General features: G+C 45.1%; 1 protein-coding gene across 13 annotated transcripts in view; it reads left to right on the forward strand.

Moving 5' to 3' along the window:
- Nucleotides 1–24,191, forward strand: part of ARMC9 (armadillo repeat containing 9) — a 137,838-nt gene that overhangs the window by 41,979 nt on the left and 71,668 nt on the right. For 11 of the 13 annotated variants that reach the window (XR_007478508.1, XR_007478512.1, XR_007478509.1 and 8 more), the window contains 8 exons: nucleotides 1,047–1,081; nucleotides 4,028–4,139; nucleotides 7,159–7,251; nucleotides 12,616–12,706; nucleotides 14,579–14,702; nucleotides 16,824–16,978; nucleotides 18,443–18,519; nucleotides 21,034–21,108. Coding sequence is in view for 8 of the 13 variants with exons in the window: in XM_033425491.2 (XP_033281382.1) it covers nucleotides 1,047–1,081; nucleotides 4,028–4,139; nucleotides 7,159–7,251; nucleotides 12,616–12,706; nucleotides 14,579–14,702; nucleotides 16,824–16,978; nucleotides 18,443–18,519; nucleotides 21,034–21,108 (762 nt within the window). In the remaining 5 variants the exon portion in view is untranslated. The remainder of the gene's footprint in view (nucleotides 1–1,046; nucleotides 1,082–4,027; nucleotides 4,140–7,158; nucleotides 7,252–12,615; nucleotides 12,707–14,578; nucleotides 14,703–16,823; nucleotides 16,979–18,442; nucleotides 18,520–21,033; nucleotides 21,109–24,191) is intronic. The other 2 variants (XM_033425502.2, XM_049712519.1) reach the window with 1 other exon arrangement.

Here is a 24,191-nt window from a genome sequence, read left to right on the forward strand (position 1 = left end):
CCAGCCCTTGTGAAACTCCGTGTCTGCTAAAGGAGAAAGAGACAGAAATGGCTGCAAAATGATCACAGTTCAATATGATCAGCGTGGATAATGTTCCGTTCGAGGGTTGTGGTGACGTAGAGGGAACTGAGCGCTACTGCCTGCCCCTTCGGGAAGGGCTCCACAGACGGCTGAGACTTCCTCTCTTCGCCTCTACTTACTTTTGTCCCCTAGAGTTCTTTTAGACAAATTGCAAACATTCCATCATTTTACCTATAAATAATTCAATATACATCTCTAACAGATAAGGGCTTCAAAAAACGAAAAACGTAACCACAGTGCCGAACATAATTAATACTAATTCCTTGGTATCATGTAATACCAGTGCAGTCCATTTTCACATTTCCCGTGTTTTCTCAAAATGTCTTTTACGGTTGGTTTGAGTCCATCCAAACAAGTGTCATTCACAGCATTTGGTGGTTCCTCTATTTTAGTACATGCTTAATACCACGTTGCTGTAGTAGCAAAAACAAAACAATAAATGGGACGTGCCCATAAAGTAGGCAGTGATTTGGCCTATAGGCAGGATTAAAAGGGAGTAGGGTGGGAGGGGGATCGTGAATTTTTTCCATAAACACCTCTAGAGCGACTTGGTGCTAAGTGCATGTGTTATTTGTATACTCAAAGATAAAATCTTAATAAAGAAGAAAACCAGGATAATAAACTGATTTTCATTGCTTTTGTTCCTTATGATGTCTTTGACTAGGCAGCTTTAAGTTCCTCTGGGAGCTTGGTCAGGGCGAACCCACCCGTTTTCTTATAGACTGCTGCTTGGAGTGGAGTAGCAACAAGCCAGAGGTGGGTGGCTTGGGAAATGCATCAGTAGGGTATTACTAAACTTGGACTTGGGCTAATTTTTAAATCATATACGATTATGGTTGGAGAATCCTGGTGGATGAAACACTTTGCAAATCCGTTGGTTCTGTGCCGTTACAGTGATTTGGGATTAATGCATTGCTGTCAATGTCTAACACGATCTCTTTCCTTCTCTCCCCCTCCCCCCTCAGGCTTCAACCATGTTAAGAGCCTCCTTGGCACCCGTGTAAGTAACTACTCTTAGGAATTGTTATTAAGGAGAATAGCTATGGGTAAAACTGAAATTCAAAACAGTTTTAATAAAAGCTCTTAACCGCCTCGCTTAGACGAATTCCTTTGATTAAGCTGGAGCTACATGTGGGTATTAAAGGAAATACCAGTAATCATAAGTAATACTTATAAAATACTTACAAAAGTATCTTTTAAAGTCAATTCTATTTACGTTGGTGAGGTAGCATCGAATGGAAGAAATTGTTGAATTGTTCCTATAATATTCTATAGAAATCAGTTTAATCTACTGTCGTACGGCAGTCCACAGAACGTGGCAATGTCTAGATTTTATGTTCTCTCCTGAGTCACATTGTGACCAGGGCCACAGGATAGCTCTGTGTGTGCTGGGGCGTTCCTATCCAAGTCAGTTAGGCTGTCCCCCGTGGGGGTGTCTGATGCACGGGGGCTTCACCAGGCATATGTGTTGCACTAGCAGGGAAGTTGAGAACCTTTGGCATGGACACGAGGACTAGGGTGGGTTCTGGTGACCCTCTGAGCCAGCCTTGGATGCTGGTGGGGATTGGAGGGTGCTATGATATTACCAAGACACCTGCGGTCGATACAACATTCCTCCCTCCCTCGGTCTTGCCCGAGTCTGACATTAACCCTGCACTCTGTTCACTTCAGATGGTGGCTGTGGAATGCGGTGCTTATGAGCACGGACTGCCAGGGTTCAAACCCCCCTCTGCCACCGGCTCTGTGACCTTGGACCACTTTTATAACCTGTCTGTACCTCAGTTTCCTCATGGACTGTGGGAGAGTGGCTGGACCGCAGAAATGGGGGATAGCCGAGCAACCTAGTAATATTGCCATTATTGGCAAGTAAATATGGCCCAAACATATATGACCGTTTTTCCTCCTTTGAGTAGAAGCTGCCCAGCTATAGAACATTATCAAACTTGGCTTTACAAATGGAACTTTTTTTGTCTAGAGAAAGAGCCTGTTTGCATTTTAAATGAAAACTTTTTTTCATTTTGAAATAATTTCAGAGTTGCAAAAATAGAACAAAGAATTCCCATATACCCTTCACCCAGATTCCCCAGTGTTAATATTTTACACAAGCCCAGTGCAGTTATCAAAATCAGAAAATTAATGCTGAAAAGTACTGTCCTGTAGTCTGCAGGGCTTATTCACATTCTATCCGTTGTTCTATTATGTCCTTTCTCTGGTCTGAGGTTCAGTCCAGGATCACACGTTAGTCTTGTCATGTCTTAGTTTCCTTTCATTTGAAATCATTCTTCAGTCTTTGTCTTTCGAGGCCTTGACACTTTTGAAGAATACTGACCAGTTATTTATAATTGGAATTTTTTAAAGTATTTGTATTCATTTTTTAACTCACAATAGTATCTGCCTCTGGAAAAAAAATCAAAATAATCAATGTGCCATGTACAGAGGTTTACCATTTGCTATATTAAATAGAAGACTCTGACGCTCCTCCCCAGGAGTGTTAACTGAGACCCCATTCGATGCCCTCTTTTCTGGCTTTTTCTTCCAGGCCCTATAAGAGGATCTCATTTTTTCTTTTAAAAACTAACCTTAAGGGAACACCCTGGCGGTCCAGTGGTTAGGACTGTGTGCTTTCACTGCTGAGGGCACGGGTTCGATCCATGGTCTCGGGGAACTAAGATCCTGCAAGCTGCGTGGCGTGGCCAAAAAAAAAACTAGCATGTAATTTTTTCCTATAATGTAAGTAATACATGCTCATTATAGAAAATTTGAGTCTATAGAAACATGAAGAAGAAAATTTAGAGAGCCCCAAATCCTACCCCCCAGAGGTATTAGCTCAGTTTTTACTCCACCCTTAAAAGCAAATGAAACCCTACAGCTTCAGTCTTTGCACTCAATTCTTCATGAATTCTCATTTAATATTAATATTCTCTGCACAGTATTAGAAGAATCATATTTTGTTTTTAGTTTTTTTATTTTGAAATGATTATAGCTTCATAGGAAGCTGAGTCCCTCAGTGTCTCAGATAAGGTGATGACATCTTATCTGACTGTAGTACAACAGCAAAACAAGGAAATTAACGTGGAGACAGTGCAGACCTCATTCAGTTTTCCATTTTTCTATACACTCCAATCTTCTCCTATTCAACAAAACAGAATGTGAAGATACTTGTTTTAGTGACAAGGCATCTGAGGTGGTCCCTTTTGTTTCTGGCCAGCCAGGTGCAGATGTTGGGTCATCTGCACCGTGTGGATCTCTGAACAGCGGTCTCTCTTAGTTGAAACCTGCCTTCGCCTGAGGTCTGACTCGGAGTCCTCCTGAGGGGGGTTTGCAAATTGCCCCACTTACTACCTGTCTCACTGGCACGTCCCCACTGCTGCTTCCTGGCCACACCCTCCTACCTCCTGGATGGTCAGCTGTGCACGTCCTCTTCACAGTTGTTTTCTGACCCCTGTTCTGTCCTTCACATCCCCCCAAGCCAGTCCGTCAGGCTTGAGAGGGACAGTGGCTTCAGGTTTTTAGGGAGGACCCTAGGGTAGCCTCCTGAAACTAATAGGCTTTGGACTTTGCTCAGGATTCTAAATAGAACTCAGGATTCTATGATGCCTCCAAGGTGACTTCATCCCCATGGTGCGGAGCCCTGGCCAATTGTGAATGTGGTGGTATCTAATCCCATTAGGCCGAGACTCCTTGTTTTAGGAAAAGTGTTATATAGACCCCGGTACATGCAACAGAAGAGACAGAGCTGAGCCCGTTGAAGCTGGGGTGGGGGGCCTGGAACCCAGCCCTCTTGGTGGAGGCCTGGAGTTAATGCGAGGGGCACAGAGAGCAAGTGGGCCACTGCCCGTCCAGCGTGTCAGAGCAGCTCTAGATGAGACTGTCATGATACTCAGGACGTGTGATGAACACGCCCTTTTGCTCTGTTCTTTCTCTTTGAACTTGTGTTGCTGAGTAGGAAATTGAAGGATGTCCCATTACTGCCCTCCTTGGATTATGAGAAACTGAAGAAGGATTTGATTTTGGGGAGTGACCGCTTGAAAGCCTTTTTGTTGCAGGCTCTGCGCTGGGTAAGTACCTTTGTCTTGAAGTTAAAAAAAAAAGGGGCTTCCCTGATGGTGCAGTGGTTGAGAGTCCGCCTGCCGATGCAGGGGACACGGGTTCGTGCCCCGGTCCGGGAAGATCCCACATGCCACGGAGCGGCTGGGCCCGTGAGCCATGGCCGCTGAGCCTGTGCGTCCGGAGCCTGTGCTCTGCAACAGGAGAGGCCACAACAGTGAGAGACCCAGGTACCGAGAAAAAAAAAAAAAGACCATGCTGGTTTTCTTGGCTGGCTGCCTTGCCTGTATCTTTTAACCCATCTTCTCAAAATCTTTCTTCATGCTTCCTGCTGACACCAAGAGTGCAAATGAAAAGCAGCTTCTGAATATCACTGTGGTCTCTTTTAAAAAACCCCTATGTTGATGTCACAGCTGCCATTGCCTTCACTCGATGATTTGATACATGATGATTTGGTACATGTAGTTTCAAGGCCCCGGAGACGTCCTGGCATCTGGCCCTTCCCTGGTCCTGAGCCAGACTCACAGTTGGTGGCGTCGGTGTTTTAGAGCACGAGTCCCGCTCACACTGACCCCCGCAGACACCTCTGGATTTAGGTGTTCCCGCGCAGCCACACGAGCAGGTATCAAGGGTGAAAACTTATTACCAAGTCTTTAAGGAAAATAGAGTGTAATCTAAATAGTTACTTTTCTGAGAATTCCCTGGTGGTCCAGTGGTTAGGACTCCACGCTTCCCCTGCAGGGGGCACAGGTTCGATCCCTGGTCAGGGAACTAAGATCCCGCAAGCCACGCGGCACAGCCAAAAAAAAAGAAAAAAAGCCTTCGTTTAAATAAATAAATGGTTGCTTTTCTCGCCAGTTTTCAGATTGATCACAGTTAAGGCAGTGGTTCTCGAGCTTTCTGGTCCCAGACCTCTTGACACTGTCAAAAATTACTGAGGAACCCAAAGAGCTTTGTTTATGTGAATTTTATCTACCAAAATTTCACAGTATTAGAAGATAAAGCTGAGAAAACGTAAAATATATATTTATTAATTCATTTAAGATGAACAGTAATAAACTGAGGACATAACATAACATTTTTTATGAAAAATAACTATTTTCCAAACAAAAAAAATTAGTGAGAAGACTGACATTGTTTTCCACTTTTATAAATTTCTTTAGTGTCTGGCTTAATGGAGGGCAGCTGGAGTCTCATCTCTGCTTCTACATTCAGTTTGTCACAGTATCTATCATGCTTCATATGACCTCTGAGAGGTTGATCATTAAAAAGGCAAAACATGCCTTAGTATTATTATGAAAATAATTGTGACCTTCTAGACTACCCTGAAGGGACTCTCCAAGTGTAGTATGGGGAACCCTTCTAGATCCCCAGGGTTCCCCAGACTACATTTTGAGAACTGCTGGCCTAAGTCAACACTGGTTCACTCTTTTTTTTTTAATTTTTATTGGAGTACAGTTTATTCATTTATTGGGCTCTCTCTAGTTGTGGCGAGCGGGGGCTACCCTTCGCTGCGGTGCGTGGGCTTCCCATTGCGGTAGCTTCTCTTGCTGCAGAGCACGGGCTCTAGGCGCGCAGGCTTCAGTAGTTGTGGCATGCAGCTCTAGAGCGCAGGCTCAATAGTTGTGGCACACAGGCTCAGTAGTTGTGGCGCACGGGCTTAGTTGCTCTGCGACATGTGGGATCTTCCTGGACCAGGGCTCGAACCCGTGTCCCCTGCATCAGCAGGCGGATTCTTAACCCCTGGGCCACCAGGAAAGTCCCTGGTTCACTCTTTAACTGAACAATCTATTCTAATTCACTTCGAAATAGCGTCAAACCCCTTCATGGATCCCCAAATTTCAGGTTATCTTGACGTCCAGATGCCTCTGAGTGATTTCCCCATCTCTCTGGGAAGCACTTGCACTCTGACGGTTGGCAGTGCTTCCGGGCATGTGGTCTGGAGGAGCGCTCTGAGGACGCTCCAGGATCAGCAGGGAGAGTCCTGGGGCCAGTGTGTCTGCTCTGGTTCTGTTGACTAGAGTGGGTGGGGTGGCGTGAGTAACCGCTAGCGGCTGTCCCTGCCCGGAGGTTTGCCGCTGCTCCAGTTACCAGCCTCCCTTTGGTTCTTCGATTATCCGCCGGGCACTTGCTATCGGTCCATGCTATTAAGCCTCTTGGCGAGACAGGATGTTCCTTTGCTGAATGAATGTCATAGAACAAGCAGGAAAAATAAAGAGATCCTTGTAATTCTGTCTGAGACCCCTCCAGCCCCTCACCCCTCCACCCCAGCCCAGCAGTAGCCTCCGAACTCACCAGAAGGGCGGCAGCCCCTGTGACCGTGTAAAGCCCATGGGTGAGAAGGTGGGAAGAGCAGCAGACTGTCCAGAACCCAAAGGTGGAGGTCCTGAGAGGCCGGTGTCCCGGAGAGGTGGGACCCACTGCGGCCAAGGAGGGAGGCCCTGGGGGAAGAGAGGACCGTATGCAAGGAGGGCGGTGCCAGGGGTGCCACACACGCGCACGCACACGCACACACAGTATCCGCAGTGCTGCTGTGCCGGCCCCTGTGGGACGGGTCTGCTCTGTGCACCTGGCGCTCATTCACGGCCCCCGTGTCGGGCACCACGCAAAGGCACCCTGTGTTTTCACACCCCCCTCAGCTGGACCACACGTCCCCAGCCCCCACTGCGCTCACATCTCCCCGTGCTGCCCAATAGTCTGCTCGTCCTTCGGGTACCAACTCTTGAGCCACTTACGGCAAAAAAAAAAAAAGCCCTCTCCAGGCATCGGTGTGCTGTCTCTTATCTGCTCCCTTACAGTCCAGTCCAATACAATCCTTCACTGCTCTGGAGGTTACATGTGTAAGTTGACTCCTGCATCGCCCATTCAGAAGTACGTTGTAATTTTTTGTTAACTGACTTGTTGGCCACCCGGCTGGGTATTACTCATCTTGTTTGGTGAAATGCATAGTTACTGCTGCTGCCAGCTGCGGGAACAGTTTCCTCCACATCGACACTTGGGTCCTGTTGCCCTTGTTTTTCTTCATTCTAGCGCTTGACCACATCGCACCCTGGAGAGCAGAGGGAGACCGTTCTGCAGGCCTACATCAGCAACGACCTCTTGGACTGTCACAGCCATAGCCAGGTGGGTGAGAGAGGGGCCAGCGCCCAGCCAGGGCCTGCATTTCTGGGAAGGATCTTAGAAGGAGGAGGCTTTCATTTCTATGCATATCTTCATCGTAGTGACTGTATGTCAGCCTGGGGCTTCTGTTAGCTTCCGAAATCTGCTGTCCACCCTGGACACTGGCCCACTTTTCACTTCCAATGCAGAGTCCTAAACAAGTTAGTACTGCTGGATTCAACTCTGCAGCCCTTTTCTGCCATTTTTCCTTTTCTCAAATTCCCCGCTGTTTCTCTCACCCCACTGCTTATCATGAGTCCTGAAAACTCAGCATGACTTACAAGGGGCAAGGCAGGTAAGCAGATTCAAATTGTTTTCATCTGGGCCTGACTTAAAAAGTGTCTTGGGCTTCCCTAGTGGCGCAGTGGTTGAGAGTCTGCCTGCCGATCCAGGGGACATGGGTTTGTGCCCCGGTCCGGGAGGATCCCACGTGCCGCGGAGCGGCTGGGCCCGTGAGCCATGGCCGCTGAGCCTGCGCATCCGGAGCCTGTGCTCTGCAACGGGAGAGGCCACAGCAATGAGAGGCCTGCGTACTGAAAAAAAAAAAAGTGTCTTCAACACTCTTTGTATATAGCTTTGGACCAGATAGGTCTAATGGTGCAGTGGGAAGAGTATGGGGTTTAGAGGGAGATAAACTGGTTTCAAATCTCTGCCCCACCGACTATTGGCCAGACACCCTTAAGCAAATTTCTCAGTCTCAGGGAGATTTCCACCACCAAGAAGGGGCCATCACCTGCCTCGTGAGGTTGTTGGGATGGCTGCATGTGGTCACGCGTGGGGAGAACTTAACCCAGGGCCCAGCTCGGAGGAGTCCTCCTCCCGCCTCCGCATCCCTCTTCCCCAGGGTTCTCAGCACCTGGCCTCCTACCGAAGGAGGATCAACAGCTTGAACATGCCCTATGCAGAGAAGATACTGCATCTCATTATTTCAGTTTCATCCAAAATGCTCTAAAAACTTCATCTCCCTACTGTTAGGCTTCACAGTGTGTGCCCTGAGTGCAGTATCAATACCTCTTAGGATCGCTGATGAAACAGCCCCGGAGAAAGCTTGTTGCGCGTAATCTGTTGTGTGCACAGGCGACAACATTTAAGGGTTTTGAGTTTCTTCTTTGTACATAATCGTATTGTTTCCATGAAACAGTTAAGTATGAAAAATAGTCCCTCAAATTCTTATTTTCTTTTCCTTTTTTTTTCTGTTGGTATTTGTAATGGCACGGAAACCAGCCTATAAGACACGAAGCAGCTGAAGAATATACTGTCATGACTTAACGAACTCAAATTCAAAGAGTGAATTCAATACTGATTCTTTCTGAACTGTGATATTTCATTGAATCTAAGATGTAATTTCTCCCCCCATTTTAGCATTTCCGAAACTGGGGTGTATCTAATAGCCGATGGCCTGTTACAGTTTACCTTGCAGTGCTTTTTTCTTTCTTGGTTATATATAAAAAAAATAATATGTCCTCCCATGAAAGGTGTCTTAGGTTTTGTGATATATGATATTTGTCAAAATGCCGAAATCTTTATAGCCACTGAAGATGTCATATCTTCCTCAGGTCATTATTTTTAATTGCTATCGCTTATTTATTTTTTTTAATAAGGAATGAGCTGGAGTTACCTTAAGATGTCAGAGAATCTGCAGAGCAGGAGAACTCCTTGGGAAACATGGGTGCCGTGTCACCATGACACCAAAATAAATTGGGAGATATATATATAGATATATATATAGAGATAGATATATAGATAGATAGATATATATAGATATATATATATATCCCACGTTTTGTTTATCCATTGATCAACAGACACTTGAGTTACCTCTACCGTTTGGCTGTTGTAAATAATGCTGCATTGAACATGAGTGTGCACACCCTCACTTTGTCTCAGTCAGTTCCTTGCTTTTCTTTGTAGTGTCCTCATTTGCATGTGTACCCTGAATAATATAGTGTTTGATTTGGGGTTTGCTGAGTGGCAAGCACAGACCTTGCTCTGCAAGGAAAGGGTACTGTTCCCATGTTAGATGAAGGCACCTAGGGGAAGATGACATGAATAAAATCGCCGGATTATAATCAGGCGTAGCTTCCCTGGGCTCTTAATGGTCCCCTCTGGGGACATTGGTAATCAAAGTCAGGACAGAGTCCCAGGAAGCACAGGGCCTCTGGCAGGGCTGAAAGGTAGGCCAGGTGCTGGTTATCCAGCAGCAATGTGTATGGCCAAGGGGAATGGTGAGCCGCTCTGTAATTTGGGTTTTTAAGCTTGCCTCATCTACTTCTAGTTCTCAGGAGCTGATCACATGCAAACACTTCTGTGGGGATGAAAAGACTTTCCACAGCTGATCCACACAGCAGGGTGTGAATGGGGGAGCTGGAGCTTCATCAGAGCAAGGGCAGGGGTATCCAAGTGTGGATGAGTCTGGGCTCACCTTACCCAGGTAGTTTGCACTCTATTTGAAAATATATTACATGGTGCACTACTTTGGACCTCTGGCCGTATTTGCTAAAACCGCATAGTCTGTGTCCTAGCAAAACCACTCCTAAGTATAACCCCAACAGAAATGTGTCCATACGTTCAACTAAAAGATGTGTAAGAATGCTCATAGCAGCACTATTTATAAGAATCAAAACACTGGCTATAACCCAAATGTCCCATCAGGAGTAGAATGGATAAATCAACTGGGATATATTTGTAAAATGAGTTGTATAGAGTAATGGGAAGGAGCACACAGCATACAACACGGATGACTCTCACAGACATAATACTGAATGAAAGAGTCAGACATAAAAGAATACATACTGCATGACTTTACTTATTAAAACATTTAAAAATGGACAGAACTAACCTACGATATAAGAAGCCAGGAGAGATATTGCCCTTGATTTGGAAAGGGACCCAGGAAGGGCGTCTGGGGCTTTGCTAATGTTCTGTTTCTTTCTTTCTTCTTTTTTTTTTTTTTTGCGGTACGCGGGCCTCTCACTGCTGTGGCCTCTCCCATTGCGGAGCACAGGCTCTGGACGCGCAGGCTCAGCGGCCATGGCTCACGGGCCCATCCTCCCGGACTGGGGCACGAACCCGTGTCCCCTGCATCGGCAGGCAGACTCTCAACCACTCCGCCACCAGGGAAGCCCAGTGTTCTGTTTCTTGATTTGACTACCGGTTACCCACGTGTCATCAAGCTGCACACTCATGGTCTGGGCAATATTCTGTATGGATGTTATATTTCAATAAAAATTTTACCTAAATGAATATGGTACAGTGGCAATAGGCATCTTGGGGATGACAGCCTTTGGTATGTTACTCTCTTGAGTCAGTCATTCAGGTGGCCCTCCACATCTGGGGCACAGCTGCCTTCCAGAAATCTCTTTTCACCAAACGTATGTTGATTCCTTGCAGCCCTTTCCTGAATTAGATCTCTGTTTCCAATATTCCGTATTGTCTTCTTGGTGAGGCCTTCAGTTAATAGCTTCTAGAAAAAGGATGGATGGGGAGTATATTTTTCAAGACTGTGTATGTCTGAAAATATCGTTATTCTTTGTATAGAACTCTGGGTTGTAAATAATTATCCTTCAGAATTTTGAAGATATTGCTTCATTGTCTTTTAGGTTCCAGTGTTGCTGTTGAAAAGTCCCAAGCCATTCTAATTCCTGACCCTTTGTATGTGACCTGTTTTTTTCTCTCTAGAAACGTGTTGAATCTTTTCTTTTTCACCAGTGTTAATGAATTTCCCATTGATGCCTTTCATGATGTGTATTTGATTCACTGTTTTGGGCACTTTGTGACCCCTTTCAATCTGACAACTTTAGTTCTGGGAACTTTTCTTGAGTTGTTTTGTTGATGATTTCCTCTCTTGTTTTCTCTATTCATTCTTTCTGAATGTTGGGCCTCTTGAACTGGTTCTCTATCTTTTTTCTCATATTTTCCATGTTTTTCATTTTGTTCCACTTTCTGGGAGATTTCCTCATCTTTATTTTCCAACCCTCCTGTAGAGTTTTTCATTTCCCTTTTTTGTGTTTTTTTTTGTAGCATTCTGTTGTTTCATGGATACAGTTATATCTCTGAGGATATTAATGACAAATTTTTGTCTATTTTTAGTTTTCTTCTCCCTGCACAGTCTCATTTCCTCCAAGTTGCTTCTCTCCCCTGCCCTATTTGTTTTGGCCTTATTTTCCACATTAGAAAATTTCCTTGAGTTCCTGGTAGACCTTGGTTATCTCCTGATGTTTAGAGTGGAGGGACTGAAAAGCTGACTGGTGGTTCTGAAGGTGAGGGTCAGGCCTGTAGGCATAGAGCTCCACTGAGGGTGACCCTGGTGGGCCATCTATTGGGAACCTCTGATTTCAGAAACTTTAGTTCTTTCCCTGTTTCCAGGGCTGGTCATTCTCCTCCAGGAAGTGTCTTCTAATCTGCCTAGAAGGTAACAGTCTGGTTGGCAGTGTTCCGAGAGCCAGGTAGGGGAAGAGGACGGAGGTGGCTCTCTGTCAAGCATTTATCCTGCTTTTAGGCACCACCCCTGCTCCATTTTGGTGTGGCAGCCCTGCTCACCTGTGCCTGCTGTCCTCCGTCCAGAGACCTTTTGTGTTGCCCTCAAAAGAGAGCACTCCCAGATGTGTGATGGGAGGTGAACGGGAGGACGGCTGTGCAGGAGCAGCGTGGGGGGGATCTAGCTGCTGCCTCCACAGCTTTCATTCCTTCTTCTTGACTTCCCCCCAGTTCTTGAGACTTCTGAGGGTTACGTGACGTAAGCTGGTGATTCCTCATTGCCCGCTTGGCGTTCTCGGGTCTGCTAAGCTTGTTACCATCCTGCATTCCTGATTCCAAGATTGTGTTGTTATAGTTTCTTGTGCTGTCCTCTCTGTCCTTGAGGATTTGTCTCCTTAAAAACTCCATTTAGTTTTATGGTGGTTTATGGTGCTGTCCTCTCTGTCCTTGAGGATTTGTCTCCTTAAAAACTCCATTTAGTTTTATGGTGGTTTTGGAGGGAGCGAAGTTAGACGAGTGTTGGATCAATTGTTCTACCTGGAAGGACATCAGCAACAGTAATAGCAAGTAGTGTTGCTTACTCGGTGTCAGTCACCATTCTAAGTGCTTCGAATAATTAATTCTTCTAAATTTGGAAGTCTGAAAAACATATTTTTTTGCCAACTCTCAGAAAAAAATCAGTTGGAAATCAAGACTGAATCACCTCTAATAAGTTCACTCAGAGGAAGAGAACAGCAGACCTGCAGAGGAGACATATGCTTCTCTCTCACTTTTCTTTCACTTCATTGCTTTTCCTCTTTTGATTGATATATATATTTTTTTTAATTATTTTTTTATTTTTTTCTCCCACAGAGGAGTGTGCTGCAGCTGCTGCACTCGAAGAGCGAGGTGGTACGGCAGTACATGGCCAGGCTCGTCAACGCTTTTGCATCCCTGGCAGAAGGTGAGACGGCAGCTCTCCTTGCCGACTGAGGGAAAAAAATGAAAAGCTGAGAATTATGTTTTATTTGGTGGACAAAACTGAAGACTTAAGCCCGGATGCAGCATCTTACATAGCTCAGAGGGACTGCTCCGAAGAGGCAAGGGGGGAGCCAGGGTATAAAAGAGTTTTTGCAGCAAAGATGAGGTAGACAGAGCATCAAAAGCTTACTGTTAAAGAAAACCAGACATCTCAAGTTAAGGAATTCAGCACTTTTCTGTGTACGGGAAGATGCAAGAGTCTGGGCTCACTGAAATCATTCCTTTGACAGGCACCTCAGCGATCTAGGGCCATAGCCTGTGCTTTCCCATCCTGAACCTCTTCAGGATGCACCGCTGGGGGTGGCTGCAGGGGCTGAGGGCTTGGCAGTGGGCAGCCTGTTGGTCTCCATCCTGAGTTCCCTCAGGGCTCACCGTCCAGAGTGGCTGCAAGTGGCTTGATGTCTGCAACATCCTTTGCTTACTGATACGGCAGGCAACATTTTTTTTTTTTCATTGATACCTTCAAAGAGAAGAGCTAGGTCTTGTGGATGTGTCTTTCCCTGTGAAAACACATTCTTCCCCAAGTTTCTTAGCAATGGCATGTGATTCCTCAGTTTATTACTGTTTAATGCATCTAAGGTCTTTTGAAAAACTTAGTTGTTGTCATATTACTGTCACTTATGTCAGAGCAAATTTTGATGGTTTGGGAGTTTATTTTTTTAGCCTTTGGTTTTATTTTGTAAACTTTCTGGTATTGTAACGTAGTACTTTTTAGATTGCTCTCAAGATAGCAGGTAATGCATTTTTTATCATTTTCTACTTAAGACCAAATAAGGTTGGTGAAATAAAGTGATCCCAATAAGCACTATACCATGTCTTTCAAAACACTAATCCTTTTAAATCAAGAGGATTTGAAAATTCCCCAAATAACATGCCACCATAATTTAATTCAAAATGATTTTACAAAATGCCATTACCTCCCATAAATTCTAATTTGTTTGAGCTCTTTTTAACACGAATAATGGGAGTTTTAAATTGTGACTGTATGACACTCCAAAAGTTTTTTCATTCATTTGTTTGTTGTTCCAGCCATTTAACAAACATTTTATGATAAGCCAGGGTATGTGCCAAGGACCATTCATATAATATGGTTGAACTTTATGTCTGAAATTAATGTCATCTGTATCAAGATACAAGTTCACAACAGGCTAGTGATAGGGTCCCAGGTATGGTTCCTAACTTCTTCTCCAGGCCATGGGTGTGTCCAGAAAGCACAATGGGCTGCCTCTGTTGTTAAGACTAAGGGGTTCATAACACACAGATTCATCACCCCCTTTTCCTTGTGATATGACTTTTGGGTTCAAGATTTTGGGTAGGGACTTCCCTGGCGGTCCAGTGGTTGGAACTTTGCCTTCCAGTGCAGGGGGTGTGGGTTCAATCCCTGGTCGGGGAGCTAAGATCCCACATGCCTCACGACCAAAAAACTAAAACATAGAACAGAAGCAGTATAGTAACAAATTCAATAAAGACTTTAAAAACAAAAAATGGTCCACATCAAAAAAAATCTTAAAAAAAAAAAAAAAAAAGATTTTGGGTAAATAAAAGACAGTGCTCCGCACAAGAACACAGTGATGAATCATGTTTAGGTGACAGGAAAAGTGGTTTCCATTCATTAGATAGTTGATTGAGTAAAACCAACTTGCAGTTGAAATATGCTTTAATAAGTTTTCTAGAACATAAAATTACCCAAACTCTACGTGCGTTATATGCAAAGTTTTCACAGAAAGTGGTTTTGGAGCATGAACTTAACACAAGATAAATTCTCTCCCTTGTTCATCTCTGGTTATATTATTAGGTCGCCGCTACCTTGCCCAGAACACAAAGGTGCTGCGGATGCTGGAAGAGAGGCTGAAGGAGGAAGACAAGGACGTCATTACTCGGGAGAACGTTCTCGGGGCCTTGCAGAAGTTCAGCCTCAGGTGCTGACCGTGCAGTAGGTCATGGTGGCGCCTGTGAAATCAGCTTGGGGGTTTCTTAGCCACTGTTTTGTGCTTATTTGGTCCCAGTGACAATCCAAGATGCAGGTGATATTTTTCAGTGAATGCTTAGAAGAGGTTGGGTGACTTTCTGAAGAAAAGCTGGAAAGCGTACCTCGGATCCCCTAAACCATCCTGCTCCTACACTTTAAAGCACTGGTCTGTTCTCCTAATGACCATTATCTCATGCTGACCAGGTGCTAGATGCTAGATTGTGTCTCAGGCCACGTGCAAGGTTTGGAGATAAGCACATGAATGCACCCCGAGAGAGCCTCCACCTGCAAGAGCCCACAGTTCACTGTGGGGGAGGCACGTGTAGATGCGCGGTCACAGTCGGGGGGGAAGGTCGCTCTGTGGAAGTCAGGGGTGGAGCCTCCCGGTTCCTGGTCACCCATCTCAGCCGCCTGCGCTGTCGTCTCAGCCTGGACCTGGTCGTGACTTGGGAGTGCTCCACATTCGAGATTTAAAACTCAGACACCTCTTCTTGAAGCAGATCTGACGTCCTCCCAGAGCCTTTTTTTTTTCTAAATTGGCAGCATTATTAAGGTGTATTTTACATACCACAGAATTTACCCGTTTTAAGTGTACAATTCAATGATTTTTGGTAAATTCACCAAAAGTTGTACAACCATGACCACAGTCTAATTTTAGAACACTTCCATCACCACAGAAAGAAACTTCATGCCTACCTGTAGCCACTTTTCATGCTTATCCCTTCGCCCCAGGTAACCTCCACTCTGGTTTCTGTAGATTTCCCTGTACTGGTGTGGTCTTTTGTGACTGGCTTCTTTCCCTTGTTTTTGAGGTTCATACAAGTAGCAGGTACCAGAACTTTGTTCCTTTGTGTTGCCGAATAACATTCCATTACGTGGACAGACCACATTTTGTGCATTCATTCATCAGTTGATGATAGCTTGGTTGTTTCCACCTTTTGGCTATTATGCATAATGCTGCTATGAGTGTTTGCATACACGTCTTTGTGTAGACCCATGTTTTCTTTTCTCCTGGGTAGGTATCTAGGAGTGGAATTGCTGGGTCATATGCTAATTCTTCCAGAATCCATATTCCCTGATGACCACCTGACTTTTTCGTTGACTACTAAGAGTTTTAGTACCTTGAGTCCCTAACTAACTTTTTCTCCCCACCAGATGTGACTGACTCTCACTAATAAACTAAAACCTGAAAAGGGACATATTCTAAGTGTGTATATGTTTTGTGGGAGGAAAGCTGTAGGTATGTAGTTCCTACTATTTGCCATGTCCCTGCTGATGAAAATTGCTCGTTCTACCTATATGAATTGAAAGAACTATAAATGATCTCCAGAGTTATTACTTCCTCAGATCATAGGAACATGTTTCTGTTTGTTTATAAAGATGATTTAGCTTGATGTTGACTGTATTTGAAAAACTTTTAGAAATTTAATAACTTTAGTTATGATAGTGCTTAGTCCCGTCAATTCTTAAGGTTGACATGATAACATCCACTGTAACACATGATGATGAGGCATTGAATTTTGTAAGATTTTACACCTGGACCGTGGGTAGAAAATAATTCCATATAAATTGTATTACCCAGGTTACTAAACTAGCCTTACTCTATAGAGATCTGAATCAAAATGGTATTGAGCTGGTTTTATATGAGCTGGTCTTCTTTTTTGTGTTTCTTTACTTTTACATAGCTCAGAGTGCCTAAACTACATTATATAGACTAGACTTCAGGTAAAAATCTGTTTGTCAGTGAACCATTTCTATGACTCTGTTTCCTGGGTTAAGTAGACCAAAAGCTATCAATAAATATTTATTAAGTATCTGAAGTACTACGCTGCTAATTCTAAATATTGAAAAGGAAACTTTCAGAGTAGGAAGTCTCCTTACTGCCTTATTTTTCTTTAAACCTTTAATAACATCCCTGAAAGGTAAAGAATTTATTGTTGTAGTTTCCGTTGTACAGGTCTAACAGTAAGATATTCGCCAGGGTCCGTGACTTCCGTGAAGTTTCTTTTCTGATAGGCATTCACACTACTATGTACTGTCACATGAAAGGTTTCCTGCTGACTCCCTGCAGGCTGTTTCATCCTAGGCGCCCACTGCAGACAGCGATGATTCAAGATGGCCTCATCTTCTGGCTGATTGACGTCTTGGAGGAGCCTGACTGCCTGTCAGACTACACGCTCGAGTACTCGGTGGCCCTGCTCATGAACCTCTGCCTCCGGAGCACAGGTCTCACTGTTGCCGTCCCCCTGCCCCCAGGCTCTGGAGTACCCACGAGCCTGATGTGATCTGCCTTCCGTTTCCCTCCCAGAAAACTCAAAACAGAAAAAGAGTGTGAAGCATGTCCAGCTAGGTATAAAGCTATTGAATCCCTAAAGCCAAAATACCACTCTGGCCTTGGAAAGAATAATTTATACATATATGTATGTGTATGTATATATATACTGCATATATATGCAGTACCCACATCAAGAGGAGATTGAATTACATTACGTTTTTCTTCATTTTCATTGCATTATTCAAAGGTAGGAAGTGAAGAATTATGATCTGTTTTACCTGAAGACAGAGAAGTATGTTCCCAAGATTCCACAGGATTAAGTTGATGACAGAGCAGTGACATTAAACCAGGCTTCCTGCTCTTAATCACAGTCGCCTTCCCCACTCCACCTCGTACAGACAGCGATTCCCATGTGACATCTTAGGTCATTTATGTCTTGATCAACAAAGGGAGTGATTTTAGCTTTCCTGCAGGTTCCATCCCACTTAAATGATCTGTTCCCTGGGATGGAAGAAGCTTCCTTGGAGAGGTGCCACGTCCGGCCCACGGCTGACCTCTGTCTGAGAAGGTGTTGAGAAGGTGTTGGGAGGTTACCTGGATAAATAGCTCAGGGTATTTGTTAGAAGCTCCTTCACCCTCAGACGCCTTGGAATCTGAACCACCTAACTGTGTGTTGTTGACTGACTAAATGACTAATCTTCTCTTTTAAAAAAATAGCATATGCAAATTTCCTAGCTTTAAAACATTTATCAGATTATAATCGGCTTTTCTTTATTATCATCAGTTTATTTGCAATAATTGTCATGATGATGTTTGGAATTCCTGAAATAGCTGGAGCATTTTTAAGTGATGGCCTGTGCACTTGGGAGAGCATGGCCCTTTGACTCATCCGTGCTTTCAGTGTAGTGAACAGCTCTGACCTCCTGAATAATAAGAACCGCCGCCACTTACTGAGCACTGGGAGTGTGCCGCCCTATACTGAGCTGCCGGGACTTCCCTGGCGGTCCAGTGTTTAAGACTCCGCGCTTCCAATGCAGGGGGCGCAGGTTTGATCCCTGGTCGGGGAACTAAGGTCCCACGTGCCGTGGCGCTCGGCCAAAAAAACACAAAAAACTGATGCTGTCTTTCTGTCTCATGGTCCTGTCTCCTTTTCTCTATTGCTTTGGGAAACTTTAGCATTCACATCCTGAGATACACTGAGCTACTTAATTCTACATTGCCCTTTGAGGTGGACATTATAATCCCCAAGGGACCCCAGAGGAAGAAATTGGGCCCCAAGTCGGTGAAGTGACTCACCCAAGGTCACACAGCTCACAGGCAGAGGAGCCAAGGTTCATATGCAAGTCTGCCTGACCTGAAACTGTGCCTCTGAGTTTAGACATGTCCTGTTTTGTTTCTCTCTTTTTCTCCTAAAGGGAAGAACATGTGTGCCAAGGTGGCGGGCCTCGTGCTGAAAGTTCTTTCGGATCTGCTCGGCCATGAAAACCGCGAGGTACCCAGTCAGCGCCGTAAACCCCGGGCTTGGGGGAGGGTGGCCGGGGGTACTTACTGCACTTGCCCTCTTCCAAGTATTTGTATAAGCTACGTCAGGGCTTTTATCATTTTTAAATTCTGGAACCCAGAGCAGGAGGCTGTTCCCTGGCTTCCCGTTTGTGAGCACAACTGCCGTTCGCTGGCCTGTACTGCTCCCTCCCGGGGGTTATTTTTGCCTCCTGGTCATCTCCCCCTGCTTCACTCCTCCCCCCATGTTAACACTCCTCTGTTGGGTTTAATATATGTCCATGGACACGTATGTAACATGAAAATATATTTAATGTTATGGGTGCGCTCAATTTGTATAAATAACATAGCCCTCTAAATCGCATCCTTTTCTTCCATTTTCACTGTGTCTTTAGGACCTTGCTCTGTTGCCTTCTGTACGCCTGGGTCCTTAACTCTCACTGCTGTGCAGCAGCCCCTTGTTGGCAGCCCTGCCGTTTCACTTATCCAGTCCCCCAGGGGTGCCCTGTTTGCTTGCCTTCACCTCTCTGTGCCACAGCCATCCTCGGTGGACGTGGCTGCACTTCCCCCTCAAGGGCCCAAGCCGGAGCTTCCCTGGGGCATAGACACTCGTCACTGCTGGCCCCCCCCATATGTCAGTCTTGGGTCAGAGTCCTGCAGAACTGTCCGCAGGATGGCCGTCCTGGCTTCTGCTCTCATCCGTGTGGTGTTCTAGCCAATGGGAGGCAAGCCCTTTTTAAATAAAATAGAGGTCTGGATCAGCTAACACACGCTATGATTATTCTCTCCCCCGCTTTCTACAAATGCCTTTGTGGAAACCATGACATCACTTTGCACCTGAAGCCAAAACCTCCACAAAGATCTGCCCTCTTTAGCCGGCTCTTGATATACGTTAAGAGTCAAACAGAGAAAAGCCAACAGGAGAAAAAGGACAAAGCGTATAAATGGACAGTTTACAGAACAGTAAATCTTGATGGTCTGTAAATATGAAAAGATCTTCAATTTTGCTAGTAGTCAGGGAAATGAAAATAAACACAACTATAGGATGTCTTCTCTTACCCATTAGATTAGCAGAAATGAAAAGTGGTAATAAATCCAGTTCTGGAAAAGGGTGGTGGGAAATGAGACCTCCCCCATTGCTGCGGAGAGTGTGTGTAGCATGCAGTCCACCCGAAAGGGAAAACCCGTTTATCAGGCGGCTGCCATGTACCATGTCCTGTCTGGCTTGATGTTAGGGTTACTTATGTGAGTAAAACATGGGTCCTGGCCCTGAAGAGCTCATGGAGAGACATAAGTATAAGTTTAAAAATATACCAAATCCTGGGAGTTAGCTGGTGGCCTAGGGGTTAGGATTCTGGGCTTTCACTGCCGTGGCCCAGGTTTAATCCCTGGTCAGGGAACTGAGATCCTGCAAGCCGCGCAGTGCAGCAGATAAATAAATAAATACTGAATCCAGCGCAGAAGCGGAGGGAGGTATGTACAGGGAGCAGAGCAGCCTGTCTGGGGGGCTTAGGAAAGGCTTCCTCTGAGGTATGTCTGAGCTGAGTTTTATTTTTTAATTATTTATGTATTTATTTATGTATTTATTTATTTTTGGCCACACTGTGCGGCCTGTGGGATCTTAGTTCCCTGACCAGGGATTGAACCCGCACCCCTTGCATTGGAAACGTGGAGTCTTAACCGCTGGACTGCCAGGGAAGCCCGTGAGCTGAGTTTTAAAGGATGAACCATAGGTTTCCAGATAGACATATATGGGAAGAGCATTCCCAGCAAGATGAGCTGCTAGAACCAGGCCAGGGCATGTCACAGCGTGCCGTCGGGGGGGCAGGGGGCAGTCCCTTAAGTGGAATCTGTGTAGTGTGAATTCCAAGTGGCCGGAAGGAAGGAGCAGAGGAAGATGATATAGAGGCCAAACCTTGAAGGGCCCTGTGTCCTACAATAAGGAGTTAGGACTTTCCAGGTAGTTTCTACAGAAGGTTCCCGAGGTTGGGGGAGGGATGATTTGGCCCATGCTGTAGAATCTTGGCAATGATATGGGTTAAAGGGTGAACATAGAAGGCAGAGAGACCCTTTTGGAGGTCTCATGTAGCCTACGTCATGGCCGATGATGTCTGAACAAGGACTGTAGCGGCACCTATGGAAAAGATGGGTTCCCACTAAAGATGGCTTGGAGACCCAACATTGGAGGGTAAGAAGAGAGAGGAATCAGTGATGCCTCCAAAGGTTCTAGCCTGAGTCATCAGGATGACATTAATTCAGCAATGACATGTAACAGGAGTAAACTTTGGGAGAGAATGATGCCCTTGGTTTTGAACTCTTAGTTTTAGCTGTTGCCCTGGGCTGTGCCAGTGGAGATGTCTGTCATTTGGAGACCTGCATCTTGGAGCTCAGGGAGCTGTGAAGGTGGCAGTGCTCGCCAGCCAGGCTGTTCTCAAGGGTAGTGTGTGATGTCTGAGTTGTACGGTATTTGAGAACCTGAAAATGACTGTTTTTTCTCCCCTTAAAGATACAGCCGTATGTGAATGGAGCTCTGTACAGCATCCTTTCTATTCCATCCATTCGTGAAGAAGCAAGAGCAATGGTAAGAAAACGTGCTGTGGATTGGTCAGCTTCTGTCAGGGCCACGTTCAGAGGCTATTAGATTAAGGGGTTCCTGATGGGGCCCCAGGGAAGGGCTTCAGATAGCTTCTGAACTCCCTGAAATTGTATCCCAAATACATATTTGCAGTTTTCTGGGGAGAGAGTTTGTGGTTTTTATCAGATTCTCAAGGGATCCCAGCCGACAGGATTAAGAACCACAGCGTCGGAAGTTCCTAGAAGGTTTATTTTTTGGAAAGTTGTAGACATTTTTAAAAATTTAAGTGACTCATTTTAACTGGGGGCTTTGGGAATGCTTGTGGATTTCATAGTAGGAGAAACTTAGCAAGAAAATGATGAAACGGAGAAAATCATCACCCAAATTCACCTCCAGGCTTCCTGGAGGAATTGTAGCCGTGAGACCTGGGGCAATCAAAGCACTCCTCTAATCTGCAGGCATTCTGATAGCAACCAGCTGGAACAGATAAAACTGATAAAACTGTCTGGTTGGAAAAGAGTTAACTGAATATTTAATGTGTTTACTTTAGTGTTTATATTGGAAGCATAAAACAAACCTCAGGTGATTAGCATCTTTTGAGATGACAAACGTTTCTAGATCTAATCAAAACCATTGGAGTTTTGTCCTTTTTCCTTACGACATGTGAAACCGTGTGTGCGTATTAAATGCTTAGAATGAAGGGATTAAATATATTTCCATCATCAAAACACAGGCTAAATTCAGTTTGAGACCAATGAAGCATGTTCTTCCACTTGGCTTTGCTTACTCAGAAGAATTACTAAATCTTCTAATGGGTCATCTACAGTTACATCAGCAGTTATGCCAGAGACAAAAACTTATTTAAGATCCATTCTGTGTGGTCACGGTAAACAATGAAACTTAATTGCCTACTGCTTTTTTTTTTTTTTTTTTTTTTTTTTGCCATACGCGGGCCTCTCAGCTGTGGCCTCTCCCGTTGCGGAGCACAGGCTCCGGATGCACAGGCTCAGCGGCCATGGCTCATGGGCCCAGCCACTCCGCGGCATGTGGGATGTGGGATCTTCCCGGACCAGGGCACGAACCCGTGTCCCCTGCATTGGCAGGCGGACTCTCAACCACTGCGCCACCAGGGAAGCCCTGCCTACTGCTTTTAAAGAGAAAAAGAAATCTGCTTTTTCAATACAGAATAGGGGAAGATAACCTTGATTAAATTCTGCATTATGATCATCCAGGTCAAAGAGAGGAATTGTCAACCAAGGCAGAGAACAAGGCAGAAAACATGTAGGTTGAAGAAAAAGAAAGAACAGAGGTGATGTGGAGTCCAGAAGCATGAATGGCAGACATCCAGGGCACAGGGGTGGAGAAGGCGGACTTAAGGGCAGGAAGGGGACAGGCACCAAGTGGCGAAAAGAGACTCACTGTTGTCGGACACGAGGGGGGCGGCCCTTAGAGATCATCCAGGCCAGAGAGAAAAGAGATGGAAGAATGGGACAGCCTCAGAGCCCTGTGCAGCAATATCCTGAGGTCTCACACGCCTGTCATTGGAGCCCCAGAAGGAGAGGGGAGAGAGGGAATGGGCAGAAAAAGGTTGAATCAATAATGATGGAAAACATAAACATAATAATGAGGCATCTAGGAAATCCCCAAAGGTTTGGAAATTAAGCAGCACAGTTGAATTCGTTTTCTATTGCTGCATAAAAAATTACCCCAAAGTTTAATGGCTTATAAAAAAAAACTGCCTCAAAAAAAAAAAATGACTGCCTCACAGTTTCTATAGGACAGATGTTGGGGAGCAGATTAGCTGCGTGGTGCTGGCCAAGAGTCTCTCCTGTGATTTTAGTGAAGACTTCAGCCGGGGAGCCGAGGGCACAAGGATCCGCTTCCAAGCTCGCTCTCGTGCTGGCTGTTGTCTGGGGACCTCGTTTCCTTGCCAGGGGACTGCTGCATAGGGCTTCTCTCCACATGGCAGCTGGCTTCTCCCTGAGGGATCCTAGAGAGTCAGAGAGTGAGCAAGACAGCAGCCACAGTCTCCTCTATGACCCAATCTGAGAAGTGGTCACGGGACCGGCTCGGGTGCGGTGTGGGAGGGACAGCCCGGGAGCATGCGGTCCAGGAGGGGGGTTCGTCCATGGAGCCTGGCTGCCACTCGCTTCTAAGTTGCCTCTGGATCAAAGAAGTCGCAAGGGAAATTAGGGCTATTAATCTTTTGACATATATCACAAATGTTTCCCCAATTTTTCATTGGTGTTTTACTTATGGGGCTTTGGTTATATGACAGCTTTAATTATAGTTAAATCCATTAATATCTTCCTTTATAGTTTCTGACATAAGTTTCTAGACAGCCTCTGAATTACCGACTTTGAAAAGAAAACGTAGACCACTTAGATAGAGGTGTAAGTGGCATACGCTTCCCTCTGGCATTTTAACAGGGATCAAAGTCGTAAGCAAATGGAGGAAGCTTCTGGACACTTCACCTAAGTAGTTACCTACTTATCTGTAAGAGACGCCTCTAAAGGAGGATATGGCTTCAACAGAGTTTTTCTAAAACCCTGAGATTTCCTCTCATTTCACTCTTATCCTTGAAGAGGTGTTTAGATTGATGGAGGGTATTACATCCTTTTCCTTTGTTATATAACAGTAATAAAGGAAACCAGACAGTGAGGAGAACATTATCCATAATCTCACCGCCCTAACATCTGCTCACACGCAAAGCCAGGGAGGAGGTGACAGAACTGACGTTCAGACCGTGCCGGGTGTGTGTCAGCACAGTCCTTTTGGAAGGAAGTTCAGCAGTGTATGTGATAAATTATGGAAACCTACATATTTTGGATTCATCCATTTTCCTCTGGTCACGGATGCAGAGGAGAGCTCTGGGCATGACAGCGCTCATTTCAATATCTTTATAATAGTGAAAAACCAGAACATAGATGTCTGGTAATAGAGGAATTGCTAATGAAATTGTGGTTCTTTTGCTCACAGTACTAGTAGCTATTGAAGATGATAATTAAGAAAAGCAGTATGAGACAGTATGGGAACTTCATTGTGTAATGAGGGATAAAAGCAGAATATGCCATTATAATAACTCTGTG

The sequence above is a fragment of the Orcinus orca genome, chromosome 7 (assembly GCF_937001465.1).
Source record: "Orcinus orca chromosome 7, mOrcOrc1.1, whole genome shotgun sequence".
Lineage (NCBI taxonomy): Eukaryota > Metazoa > Chordata > Mammalia > Artiodactyla > Delphinidae > Orcinus > Orcinus orca.